This window comes from Alosa sapidissima, chromosome 8, assembly GCF_018492685.1.
Source record: "Alosa sapidissima isolate fAloSap1 chromosome 8, fAloSap1.pri, whole genome shotgun sequence".
NCBI lineage: Eukaryota > Metazoa > Chordata > Actinopteri > Clupeiformes > Clupeidae > Alosa > Alosa sapidissima.
In genome coordinates this window covers 2,290,824-2,303,712 of record NC_055964.1, presented here as the reverse complement: position 1 = coordinate 2,303,712, position 12,889 = coordinate 2,290,824, and the positions used below count along the sequence as shown (strand labels likewise).

Genomic DNA, 12,889 nt, shown 5'->3' with positions numbered 1-12,889 from the left:
GTCTTATCTACAGTGTTTGCTCCTTGTTTCTCTTAAACGGGGTTTAGGAGAAACAGGTCAGAATCTGCAATAAAGAACCTTTCTGCTCTTGGAGTCAAATACATTGTGTTCTTGCTTTACTCCCAATGAACTATGTCCCCGATTCAGGCAACAGATCGACCTAACATGAGGAAGTTGGACTTCTTTGAATTCTTCTCATTTCTACATTATCTTGTGTGTGTTGATGATCTCGAGATACCTGACTGGTGGGTGGATCATGACATTCCAATGGCTTTGTCTTGGCAGTAATCTGAGAGGCACCTTCTCTGAAATTGGAATCAGCTTTCACATTTGTGTTGTGTGTGTGTCCATACACACAAGTGGGAGAAGAAATGCTTTATGCCTAAGCCATAACACATTTATAACCGAGATCAAAACATTTGACTAATCTGTAGAATCAATGTCGTGTCCCTGCTTTGGATCGTGTTGTCCTGGTTCTGAAGGGGAGCCTATACCAATATACCGGCAACACAATGTCTCCCTGAAGCCAGCAGAGCTCTTATGGAGTACAGAAAAGCATAAGCCTGTAAAACTTCGCACGTCTGAATCAGGCCCTGGTTCTGAGACACCAATAACTATCCATCAGATGTTTCAGAGGACGGTGGATTGCCACGGAAATGAGCTTGCATTGAAGTGGAAAGAAGATGGAAAATGGATTGCTATGACTTACAAAGAATACCTGCTTCAGTGCAGGTCTGCTGCCAAGAGCTTCATCAAAGTGGGTAATTGCTATTAAACATGGAACAGATTATTTTAAATGTGTTGTCCGCAAGTGTAGACAAAATAGAAATGGTTGTTTGGGATTTGGCGGTTTGTCTTTGGTCACTTCAGATATGTAACCAAAAATACAAGATTATATTAAATATGATATGCCTATTATTTCAAGATGTTTAAATATGACTTTTGAATATGAATATTCTTGATGTGTCAATGTAATTTTGAGCGTAGTCATTTGAGCATGACAAAATAATATATTTTGTCCAGTAACATACTAACACTTCAGCAACAGGAAACTTGCCATGGAGCTTGAGTTACATCTCTTCTTTCTTGGCAAAGTGTGCACACCATGAACAGTAGTCTGTTCATGGTGTAGTCTACAAAAAGATAATGTAGGTCAACAGTAGTTAACCTTCATTAGTTAACATTAATTATGATTTGTTTTTCTTCTGCTAGTTGGGGCTAGAGCATTACCATGGCGTAGGAATTTTAGGCTTCAACTCCCCTCAGTGGTTTATTGCTGACATTGGTTGCATCATGGCGGGGTAAGCCTTTCTGAGTTTATGTCTTAAGATGTAATATGTGATGTACCTTTTCAGATGTTTATCTTTTTGTATACACTAATTTATAATACCTTATGTATTTTATATACAGTGCCTACAAAAAGTATTCATCCCCCTTGGATAGTTCCCCTTTTACTGCTTTAGTAATCTGTCCTTTTTTACTATAATTTACAAAAATCCCCTCTTTAAAGTGAAAGCACATTTCTAAAAAGTAATGTTAATTAATTTAAAATATATAATGTAAAATGAGCGAGGGGGTTTTGTAAAAGAAGGTAGAGGTGAGCTACCTGCTGTGTTCATTTGGTCCTTGGTTATAATATCATGTACGTTATTTTGGACAGAACTGTCTACGCTAATAAATTTAAATAAATTTATATATAACAAACTGCCTGCACAATCACTGACAGCATCTTTAAATCAAATTAGTTCATACATTTGTTGACATGAAGAAATTATTTTATTGCATGTAAGTGCACTGGACTGCTTATTACAGTGTTATCCGAAGTCTTCTTTTTCTTCTTCTTCTTCTTCTTATTACAGTGCATGAAAATGCACTGTTCTGTTATCCGAAGTCTTCTTCTTATTATTATTACAGTGCATGAAAATGCATGAAAATGCACTGTTCTGTTATCCGAAGTCTTCTTCTTATTATTATTATGAAAATGCACTGTGCTGTTATCCGAAGTCTTCTTCTTATTATTATTATGAAAATACACTGTGCTGTTATCCGAAGTCTTCTTTTTGGGGGCCAAGCAGCGAAGCTGCGAGGACCTCATTGTGTTTCTACGTTTTCTTATTATTAGGGGTCCGAGCAGCTTAGCTGCAGGACCCCTATTGTTTCTGTACCGTTCATTTTTTGCCAAAATTCTGTAAAAGTCATACTGCAGCCTAAACCGTAACTCCAAAACTCTTGACATTTTCAGGTGGCTCTACCCATAACCCAAAATTTGGGGTACTGCACCCAAAGGTGGCGCTATTGGAAAAAAAAGTTAATTATGCTTATTTCTCCTTACCAGATTGACCTAGACTCAAAATTCTTTCATAATATTAATCTCTAAACTCAGATGCATCTTTTTGGCACTGGTCTTATGGTCTACAAATGTTTACTTTTGCCACAATTTCATGGAAAAGCCAAACATTATAAAAAGTTTCACACTCTTCAAAAATAATCAAATCTTCACCAAAATTCTCACAGACAATGTTTAGACCAAGCCTCACAAAAGTTATCAAAAGAATTTGGATATGTGGTTCCATTTCAGAGATATAGACCAATAAAGTTCGACCACTCAGCCCATTTCTCCTATATCACCTATATTCCTATATGAGTAAATTATTTTCCTTGGAGAACAACCATACAACCATCATTATGTGGATACCATTAACAGTGCACATTTTCAGATCTGTACTCTTTTTTATAAAGCCCTTAATTCTATTGTCAAATGTATGCTAGGAATTTTCTTGATGTTGTGTGTTTGCCAACACACATTTTCACCATGTGAATGTGACTGCTCAATGTGTATGATTGTTAGTGGCTCAGTGGGATAATGCCTTGTACTGGTGTTTCTTAGGTTGAGTGTTCGAATCCCCGTTAGAGCTTTAGGATTTGTCATTTAAGATTCACACCATTGAACAGCACCTGAATGACATCAGTCAATCAACATTCACACTCATCAGTTGCCAAGAATCAGAATGCCGGGACTCTCTATTACATTCAGGGGAACTTCTTTGTTTACTATTTTTCCTTCATCATTACGTCTATCATATTTATATTTCATCCATTAGTGTTCATCTCTACAAATGTCTAATTGCCCCAGAATTTCAAAAAGTTTTCAGGTGTACGCTTTTAGGAAAGCCCTTCATTTTATTGTAAAAATGTATGCTTGGAGTTTTTCTTGTTGTGTGTTTACCAATACACATTTTCACCATGTGAATGTGACTGGCCAACATGTAGGACTGACAGTGGCTCAGTGGGATAATGCCTTGTACTGGTGATCCTTAGGTTGAGAGTTCAAATCCCACTTGAAGCATTAGTGTTCGAATGCTGTTGGGTTGTGGAGGTTAGCGTACTAGAATAGAATGCTGTTGGGTTCTGGAGGTTAGCACACTATAACATTACAGCTACTTGTCAATATGGACTTGTAGTGCAAGGCAAGTATAACTGTATAATTATAGGCTGTTTATCTTATTGACTCCGACACAGCTGTAGCCTATAATTATTTGTTATTCTTATAATATTTGTCATTTCTTATACATATTTAGTCGGCTCTTCCACTTGACAGAACAACTCTATATCGGTTAAGGATGTCACGCATGAAACAATGCTGCAGAAACACGAAAATACGACTTTGAGTTTAGTAGGCTATAATTTTCAGTTCCTGTTTATCTATTGCACGATGGGTAATGATTTAAAGGAATCGTGTTGCAGTCTTGTAAATAGTGACCCTGCAATTGCAAAATCATAGTCTGTGACTTAAAACTCTACTACTTGTCTTTAGATGTGAGAGGGTCTGAGACTGTAGTCTTTCAAAAATCTTTTCCAAATCTTTGCAAATCTTTCCAAAGTCTGTCAGTGTAAGGAGGGCTTGAGGTGTACTTCCAAAGCTACACCAGCATGTTGATTTTCCAACAAGAGGAGATAACATCCTGGACCTGGTCTACACTACACACAAAGGAGCATACAAAGCCACCCCCCTCCCCCACATTGGACTTTCAGACCATATCACTGTTATGCTAATGCCCGCATACAGACAAAGGGTAAAAGCGAACAAACCGGTTCGTAAGCAGGTAAAAGTGTGGCCTGAGGGAGCCTCCGATGCTCTTCAAGACTGCTTTGACACAACAGACTGGGAAATGTTTAAGCAGGCAGCCACTTACAACAACCGGACAGACATTGAGGAGTATACAGACACTGTAACCTCTTACATCACCAAGTGCATCGATGATGTGACCCACACAAAAGACATCATCACTCGGGCTAACTGGAAGCCATGGCTGACAGGGGATGTCCTCAGGCTGCTGAGGGCCAGAGACAAAGCCTACAGAGCTGGGTATGAAGCTGGCATGAGAACAGCGAGAGCCAACCTGTCCCGTGGCATCAAGGAAGCAAAAAAGGAATACACTCACAAGATAACCACCCACTTCAAAGACAGCAGGAACGCACAAAGCCTATGGCAGGGCATTCAGGCCCTCACGGACTACAAGCCCGCGCCACAGAGCTGTGAGAGCAACATCCCTCTGCTCAACAACCTGAACCGCTTCTTTGCTCGCTTTGAAGCACAAAACAGCACCTGCCCACAGAAGACCCATCCCCCTCTACATGAGCAGCCCCTGTGCCTCTCTGCCGACAGCGTGAAGAGGACACTTGCTGCTATCAACACCCGTAAGGCAACAGGTCCAGACAACATCCCAGGTCGTGCGCTGAAGGACTGCGCAGGGGAGCTTAAGGATGTCTTCACAGACATCTTTAACACTTCCCTGAAGCAAGCCATCGTCCCATCATGTTTCAAAGCTGCCACCATCATACCTGTGCCGAAGAAAACTGCTCCATCCTGCTTCAATGACTACCGTCCTGTGGCACTGACACCCATCATCATGAAGTGCTTTGAGCGGCTTGTCATGTCACATATCAAATCCATTCTCCCCCCCACCCTGGACCCCTTCCAGTTTGCATACCGAGCCAAGCGGTCTACAGAGGATGCAATCTGCTCTGCCCTCCACCCAGCCCTCACCCACCTGGAAAAAAGAGACTCATATGTGAGATTGCTGTTTATAGACTTCAGTTTTGCATTCAACACTATAATACCACAACAACTCATCTGCAAACTTGACAAACTGGGACTCAGTACCTACCTCTGCAACTGGCTACTGGACTTCCTCTGTCAGAGGCCTCAAGTAGTACGTGTTGGCAACAATACCTCAAGCAGCATCACACTGAGCACAGGGGCCCCCCAAGGCTGCGTGCTCAGTCCGCTGCTCTTCACCCTGCTGACGCATGACTGCACTGCAACCTACAGCAACAATCACATAGTGAAATTTGCTGATGACACAACTCTGGTGGGTCTCATCACCTAGGGCGACGAGACTCAATACAGGTTGGAGGTTGACCATCTGACCACGTGGTGCAGGGACAACAACCTCCTGCTGAACGTCAGCAAGACCAAAGAGATTGTTGTTGACTTCCGGAGAGGTCACACCCAACACCTGCCACTGACCATCGACGGTGCTGTGGTGGAGAGAGCGAGCAGCACCAAATTCCTGGGGGTGCACATCAGTGAAGACCTCTCCTGGACCACCAACACTGCATCACTGGCGAAGAGAGCTCAGCGCCGCCTGTACTTCCTGCGGAAACTCAGGCGAGCAAGTGCTCCACCAGCCATCATGACCACATTCTACCGATGCACCATTGAGAGCATCCTCTCCAGCTGTATCGCTGTGTGGGGCGGAAGCTGCACTGAATACAACAGGAAAGCCCTGCAGCGCATAGTGAACACAGCTGGAAGGATTATTGGTGCTTCACTTCCCTCCCTGAAGGACATTTACACCATCCACCTCACCCGCAAGGCGACCAAAATTGTGAGTGATGAAAGTCACCCCGCTCACAATCTGTTTGATCTACTGCCCTCTGGGAAGAGGTACAGAAGCCTGCGCTCCCGCACTACCAGACTCACCAACAGCTTCATACACCAAGCTGTAAGGATGCTGAACTCTCTCCCTCCTCTCCCCCCTCCACCCTCAGCTACATAACATCCTGGACATTGGACCCACAATGGCCGCCTGCACTACTCCACTTGCACACTTGCACACTTTACAACTTGTTGTTGTTGTCCTGAAAACACAACACTTCTGCTGCTCTTACATAACTTGCACCACTATGCCACTTTCTTTCTTACTTAGGTCAAACAGAACTACCCAAGCCTTTTATTGGCCTGACTTTGCACTAGTATTTTATTGACTGTCTATGCACAATTTCAACCAAATTTTGCTGCTCTTATTTTTTCATTATTATATGTGCCCTCTTATTTACTTACTTTTTTGTTTACTTGAATGTTATGTTTGTCTGTGGACTTAAATTGGTAAAATATGTCTTGTCTTCACCGTGGGATAGTGAGAAACGTAATTTCGATCTCTTTGTATGTCTGGAACATGTGAAGAAATTGACAATAAAGCTGACTTTGACTTTGACTTTGACTTTGACTTTGAGGTGAAAGTGCTGTGGAGAAATTGCAGGATTGTTTGGCTCTGCCACCTAACCACGCCCAGTTTATCTGCTGGAAAACCCTGTAGCTACGGAGCAGGGGCTCAGACCAGGATAAATTGTTTGCTCGCCCTCAGTTCACTCTTTTGTTAATCTCAACCCAGCACTCCAGTGTGTCCTGCTTTGTGTGCGTCTTTGAGTTAACGTTAGTCAGCACTTTAATGACCCTCACTATGACTTTTGTGATGTTTATCAGTTTGTAGAGTAGCTCTGCCATCATGTGTAAAGTTAAGGTCTTTGTTTGTTGGTTTGGTGTGTTGGAGTCCCATGTGAGAGATGATTAGGTGATGTTGGTTGACTTGGGATGTCAAGTATTGTTTAGTTGTACCTTATATAGCCATATAATTTCAGTTTATTGTTCAAATGTCAATTGGTTTGTTTGTGAGTTGGGATCTGTACTGATTTACCCCATTTCACTGATTACTCAATTTTCTGTTTGTTTCCTCTTTGATGCAGCACACATACAAGTAAAGAACAAAAGAACAGATGAATTGAAACTCAAATAAAGTTCACTTGTGTTGCACCGAAACCTGCCATCTCCGTGTCATCACTCCATACCATTGATCCTTCTGACCGAGGCTCTGCCTGCTCGCCACACACTCACTCTACCTTGACCCACATCGCCCCCTACAGTTCCTTCAGTTGGGTTGTGGAGGTTAGCATACTAGAATAGAATACTGTTAAGATTACTGTTGGGTTGTGGAGGTTAGCACACTATAACGTTACAGCTACTTGTCAGGACTTGTCATGCAAGGCAAGTATAACTGCATAATTATAGGCTGTTCATCTTATTGACTCCAACACAGAACCCACCCCCACCCCCCTTCACCTACCACAACAAATACAATTCCATTCTGTGGGAAACACTGCCTTCCATTATCAGACCCTTCATCTTATCCATGACAAATGCATAGTCCTGTAGAATAGAGTATTGTTAGAATACTATTGAGTTGTGGAGATTTCATGTCGGCAACTCGAACCCTCTAGCGCCACCAACAGGCCAAAGTTGGACGTGCGTTCATGCACGTAACTTTTGACCTGTTGGTCCGATTTTCAAAAGTCAGGTATTGTTGGAATCCTTGGACCAAGCAGAGTTCAACGCACCCTATGACGTCATTTTCCGCCATGATGGATTTTCCGCCATTTTGGATTTCATCAAAAACACTTAAAATGTATCAGGGGTCACATACTTTCTCTGATTCCTACCAAATTTGACACAGATCATCTTCAGACCAAGCCTCACAAAAGTTATCACTTTTTGTCTTCGGAAGTATTACCGTTCGCCCGTAAAAGCCAAAATTTGCGGCGAAGCCGCCAAACAGGAAGTGAGCTCATATCTCAGCAACCCTTGCATGTATCAAAACCAAACTTGGTACATTGACTCATGACCCCATCAGGAGGACCCTCAAGGTGGTGACCTTTGACCTCTAGGGGGCGCTGTAATTCACAAACATGCCGTTTGGCCTGTAGCTGCTGCTGTGCTTAGAATTAAATTGTACTAGTGGTGTCTGGTAATACTGTGAAAGGTCCTTAGGTCAACTGAGGGCAACTTGACACATCAATATAATTTATTCGGCCGCCATATTTGATTTGATCAAAAACACCAACAATTTCGCACAGGTCACAAATTTCATCTGATCTTCACCAAAATTGGCACAGACCATCTTCAGCCCATGCCTTGTCACTTCATTTATTTCTGTAACAATTGATAGAAGCATTCGCCCGTCACATCCAATCGAAATTTGTGGCGAAGCCGCCAAACAGGAAGTGAGCTCATATCTCAGCAATCGTTGCATGTATCAAAACCAAACTTGGTACATGGACTCATGACCCCATCAGGTGAATGCCGAAGAAATTTTGTGACCTTTGACCTCTAGGGTCACTGCAATTAGCAAAAATGCATTTTGCCTTGTAACTTTTGACGTGCTAGACGTGAAACTTGCTTTGACAGCTTATGGCCATACGTCTGATTGCAGCATTGAGCTAACAGCATTTCATTGCCATGGTTACTCCGGCCTATCTGCTTGGCCCCCTCATTGCTGCTTGCAGCTATATTTCTTCTTCTTCTTCTTCCCACCAAATTTCTGAGTCTAATTCAGCTTCAACCGTAGAAACTTCGTTCAAACTTTGTAACGTAGGATTTGAAAAGGACACTTGAGGAATGTATTTTTTGTTTTTGTAAACTTTATACCTTTTGAGATATTAACTAAAAACAAGCTTATTTTTGCCCATAGACTTTGCATTAGGGTCATTCCACGCCAACTCAGCCACCCATGTACATGACACCTCTCAGATTTTGCTGAAAAGCGGTGAAAATATGCCTTATGTTACCAAACAAAGGAATCTGAAGTTTCAGGTCAATATATCAAACGGTTTGCCCGTGGCGTCCATTTGAAATTCGGGTGCCGCGGCCCTACATAACTGACACATTGGAATTTCACATTTCATCCTTTGCCATTTTTGGAAGCCCATAACGTCTGTTCTAATAGTGGTAGAGGGCTGGAAACTGGTGTGGCAGTTCATTGTAGCCTGTACTACACAATTCTGGAGGCAGAATCAACATTCCTTACTGTTTGCATGAGAGGTGGGTCAACAAAGTCCTAAAAAATGTTGACAGCATTTTGGGTGGCCGTAGCACCACGATTAATGATCATATTTATTCTAAACATGATTATTTGTCATATTTGGGAACTTTGCCAAAATTAATTTGAGGGTTATGGTACCACTGATGGGGTTTTTTTGGGGGTCCAAAAACCCTCTCCGGCAAAGCTGACTTTTTTGGAACCCCATATTTGGACCCCCAAATGACCATTGATGATCCTAATGGGATTTATACCAGATAAAGATACATAATTGTTCTTTCTTTTAATTTCATTAAAAGAAAGAACAATTATGTATCTTTTTATCTGGTATAAATCCCATTAGGATCAACATTTTTGACTATAAAGCTCCATAATATGAATTGTATTCTTTATAATGCACCATTTTGGACATTGTTTCCAGAAGTCTGGAATGTAAATCAGGGAGAATTTAGTGATGATAAAGCATGAAAATAGTGGAAATAACTTAAACAATTAAATACTGAGACTGTTACAGATTAACCCCTTATCCCCCATGAAAGAGACCCATCAAACTTTCAAACTAAATAACAAGAATGTTACATAGTGAAAGACCGCTACAAATAAAAGAGTTTTTCCTTGCCCTTGTCACTCTCCAAATAAAATTAAATTGAAAATCTTTAAGTATTATCCAAGAAATTGTGGAAGCAGTGGCATCATTTTGTCATGGTCATTTTGGTCAAGTTTGTATTGGCGAGCACTGCGTCCATAGATATCATAGATTCCTATGTTTCCTCATGTTTTTTAATATCTTCTGCACTAACAAAGAAGAATGTCAGATCAGCCACAAAACTCAATTTTCCAGCCAGGAAAATACATTGCCTGTATCTATGATGACTGGTTCATTGGAAACATTGTTGAACGTTCAGATGAACATGGTGATATTTTTGTGAAATTCATGAAGTGTGTCAACACCATCCTCACATGGCCATCGGACCAAAGACAGATCCCATGTTGGGTGCCATTCGTTATCATTTGTTGTGTCAGTGTGCCAGACATCTATGGATGCAGTGCTCGCCAATACAAACTTGACCAAAATGACCATGACAGAATTACCTCCAGAATTGTGTAGTACAGGCTACAATGAACTACCACACCAGTTTCCAGCCTTCTACCACTATTAGAACAGACGTTAAGGGCTTCCAAAAATGGCAAAGAATGAAATGTGAAATTCCAATGTGTCAATTAGGGCCGTGGCACCCGAATTTCAAATGGACGGCACGGGCAAACCGTTTGAGATATTGACCTGAAACTTCAGATTCCTTTGTTTGGTAACATAAGGCATATTTTCACCGCTTTTCAGCAAAATCTGAGAGGTATCCTCGACCCGATATTGGCTGTTTTCACATGGAATTACCCATTAGCATTGTGACATCTTAAAGGGCTAATCAACTGCACCTGTGCTCTCACTAACTTCAGCAACTTCAATGGAACCTCTTCTCTGTTAGCGTGTTTCCATCCAACTCATGCGAATTAGTGATGCGCATCCGTGGTAATAGTAATTAGCATAGTCAGCGTTTCCAACACCTATTGATTCTAAGTATTTTGGGATATATTTCGCTGATAAGGCATGTTGATTAGGGCTGTAACGATATACGATTCGAAACCGAAATCGCGACATTCATATCAACGATACTGTGTCGCGGTGTGAAAAGGCAGAATCGCGACACACCTTTTTAGTGTTTCACGCAGTGCTTTGCATCTTACGCAGCCGCAAAAGCAACCCACATCTCCCGCTTTACTTATCGGTAGCCTACGTTGTCCAAAAACAAACAAAAAAATAAATAATTTCATACCTCTCCTTGCTTTCATTGTAGACTATGTGTGCAACTTTACCAAACAGTATAGAAGTAAACCGCCTCTCCTTGCCCCGCTCTCTCTCGCGTTCCCTCCCTCTCCCGCTCCCGCTCAATGAACACGCGCGACTTAAATAAAACATTCACAATCGTGAAAGCAAGGACGCATAGAAGACGACTAGCTAAATTACTATTAAATCCGCTTAGCATCATTAGCATGCTGCACATATTTGTTTAAAACTCTTGCATTGAAGTTGACTGATCATCTCAATACCAACGTTTCCCAAAAGGGCCTGTCCCAAGGAGAACAAGTATTACCTTGAAACTTAAACACACATGGGAAAACTGAACAGTCCAATCAGTAGATTACGATAGGCTAAGCTAGCCAACTATGCTACTTTGTTTACAATATTTCCAGGCTTCAACCAGACAGCTGAATTAAAGAGGTAGAGTTGTAATAAAAAATAGCAGGCCTAGGCTATAGGCTAATCTGCATAAAGTGTGCTGTCATAAATATCAGTCATTCAGAAAAATATTTTTATATCAGGATATAAAATAATAGATATATTGTAATCCTCTGGTGTTCTAAGGGAGGCTATTAAAATGTTATTTAATAAAATGCCCCCCCCCCAAAAAAAAAGCAAAATCAAGATTCGTATCGAACCGTGGGTCAAAAATCGTGATACAAACCGAATCGTGAGGTTGGTGTATCGTTACAGCCCTAATGTTGATCAAAGCTGTCAGTGCCCATCAGGATCATATCGTTTGTTAGGCTACAGCAACAAAATCAAACCTTGCAAAGGTGAAACAAATGGTTACGGAGAAGAAGTGTGTCAGCTTTCGCTGTAAAGACATTAGGCCTTTTAATATCGTAAATGGCGAGGGGTTTGAAAAGCTGGCGCAAGAACTAATTAATGTCGGGTCTGCGTATGGGAGGGTCCCCGCAAACTTCAGAATGCTGAGAGGACTTGGGCTATTTTATTTCTTTGTTCCAACTTCCAAGTGGCCTAGGCTACGTTAGTCATGAATAAATGATGTCAAATGTTACTCATTCTTGACAAAAGGCAAAAGAGCTGCGTGCGTGCGGACATTTGAATAATGTCGGGCTGTAAACGGGTTCGGGCTTTTAAAAAGCTGTCAGTCTCGGGCTCGGTCAGGGCTCGGGCTGATTTCTGTTGGCCTCAGGTCTTGTTGGGCCTAAATTTTAAGGCCCGATTATAGCTCTACTTCACTGACCAACAGTGGGTGGAGACCTTTAGATTCACAATCTAGGGTTTGAAGAATTATGATGAATGATAGACAAATGATAGACTGTTGCCCCGAGTACTCGTTGTCGGATGCCTATCCCAACAAACAAGCCATCGCATCTATCTATCCATAAATTGCAGGAACGTCTGTCTGTCTGTCTGTCTGTCTGTCTGCTGTTGTTGGTCTGTTCGATTTCAAACTTGGCAGGTGTCTTGCTACTGGCATGAGTAGTGTCCTGCTACTGGCATGAGTAAGTGCAGTGCATAGTTTGACATTGTTTGGATAAGAAAAGCTAAATATATCGTTATATATCGGTAAAAGAAGCACACGTTGGCTTTCGTGTTTCGTTAAAATGCAAGATGTTTGATTATCATCTCTGACCTCAACAATAAAGACTTCCTGTATGTTTGCTTGAATAAAATGATTACACGGATTTTGCAACAACACGCCAACAAACACGGGTATGTGGCTATTCAAAATTACATGAAAAGTATGTGCAATAAACTGACGCTTTGAATAGCCCAGGCTACATTGGACGTGAGACTTTGAATAAACAAACTACATTTCCGACTGCAAGGTCCCAAATTGAAACAAGCAATAGGCTAATGGTCCCGAATTTAACGTTTCAGAAGACGTGCCACACAGCTAGACAAC

The 12,889-nt window shown here is 41.6% G+C and overlaps 1 protein-coding gene across 2 annotated transcripts in view; it reads left to right on the top strand.

Moving 5' to 3' along the window:
* The first annotated feature begins 281 nt into the window (after positions 1-281).
* The window catches only part of LOC121715552 (long-chain-fatty-acid--CoA ligase ACSBG2-like), a 46,635-nt gene continuing 34,027 nt past the window's right edge, over positions 282-12,889 (top strand). Inside the window, exons 1-2 of one of the 2 annotated variants that reach the window (XM_042101392.1) lie at positions 282-757; positions 1,213-1,301. In XM_042101392.1, coding sequence (XP_041957326.1) covers positions 440-757; positions 1,213-1,301 — 407 coding nt within the window. In that variant the 5' untranslated portion in view covers positions 282-439. The remainder of the gene's footprint in view (positions 758-1,212; positions 1,302-12,889) is intronic. The other variant, XM_042101391.1, reaches the window with a different exon arrangement.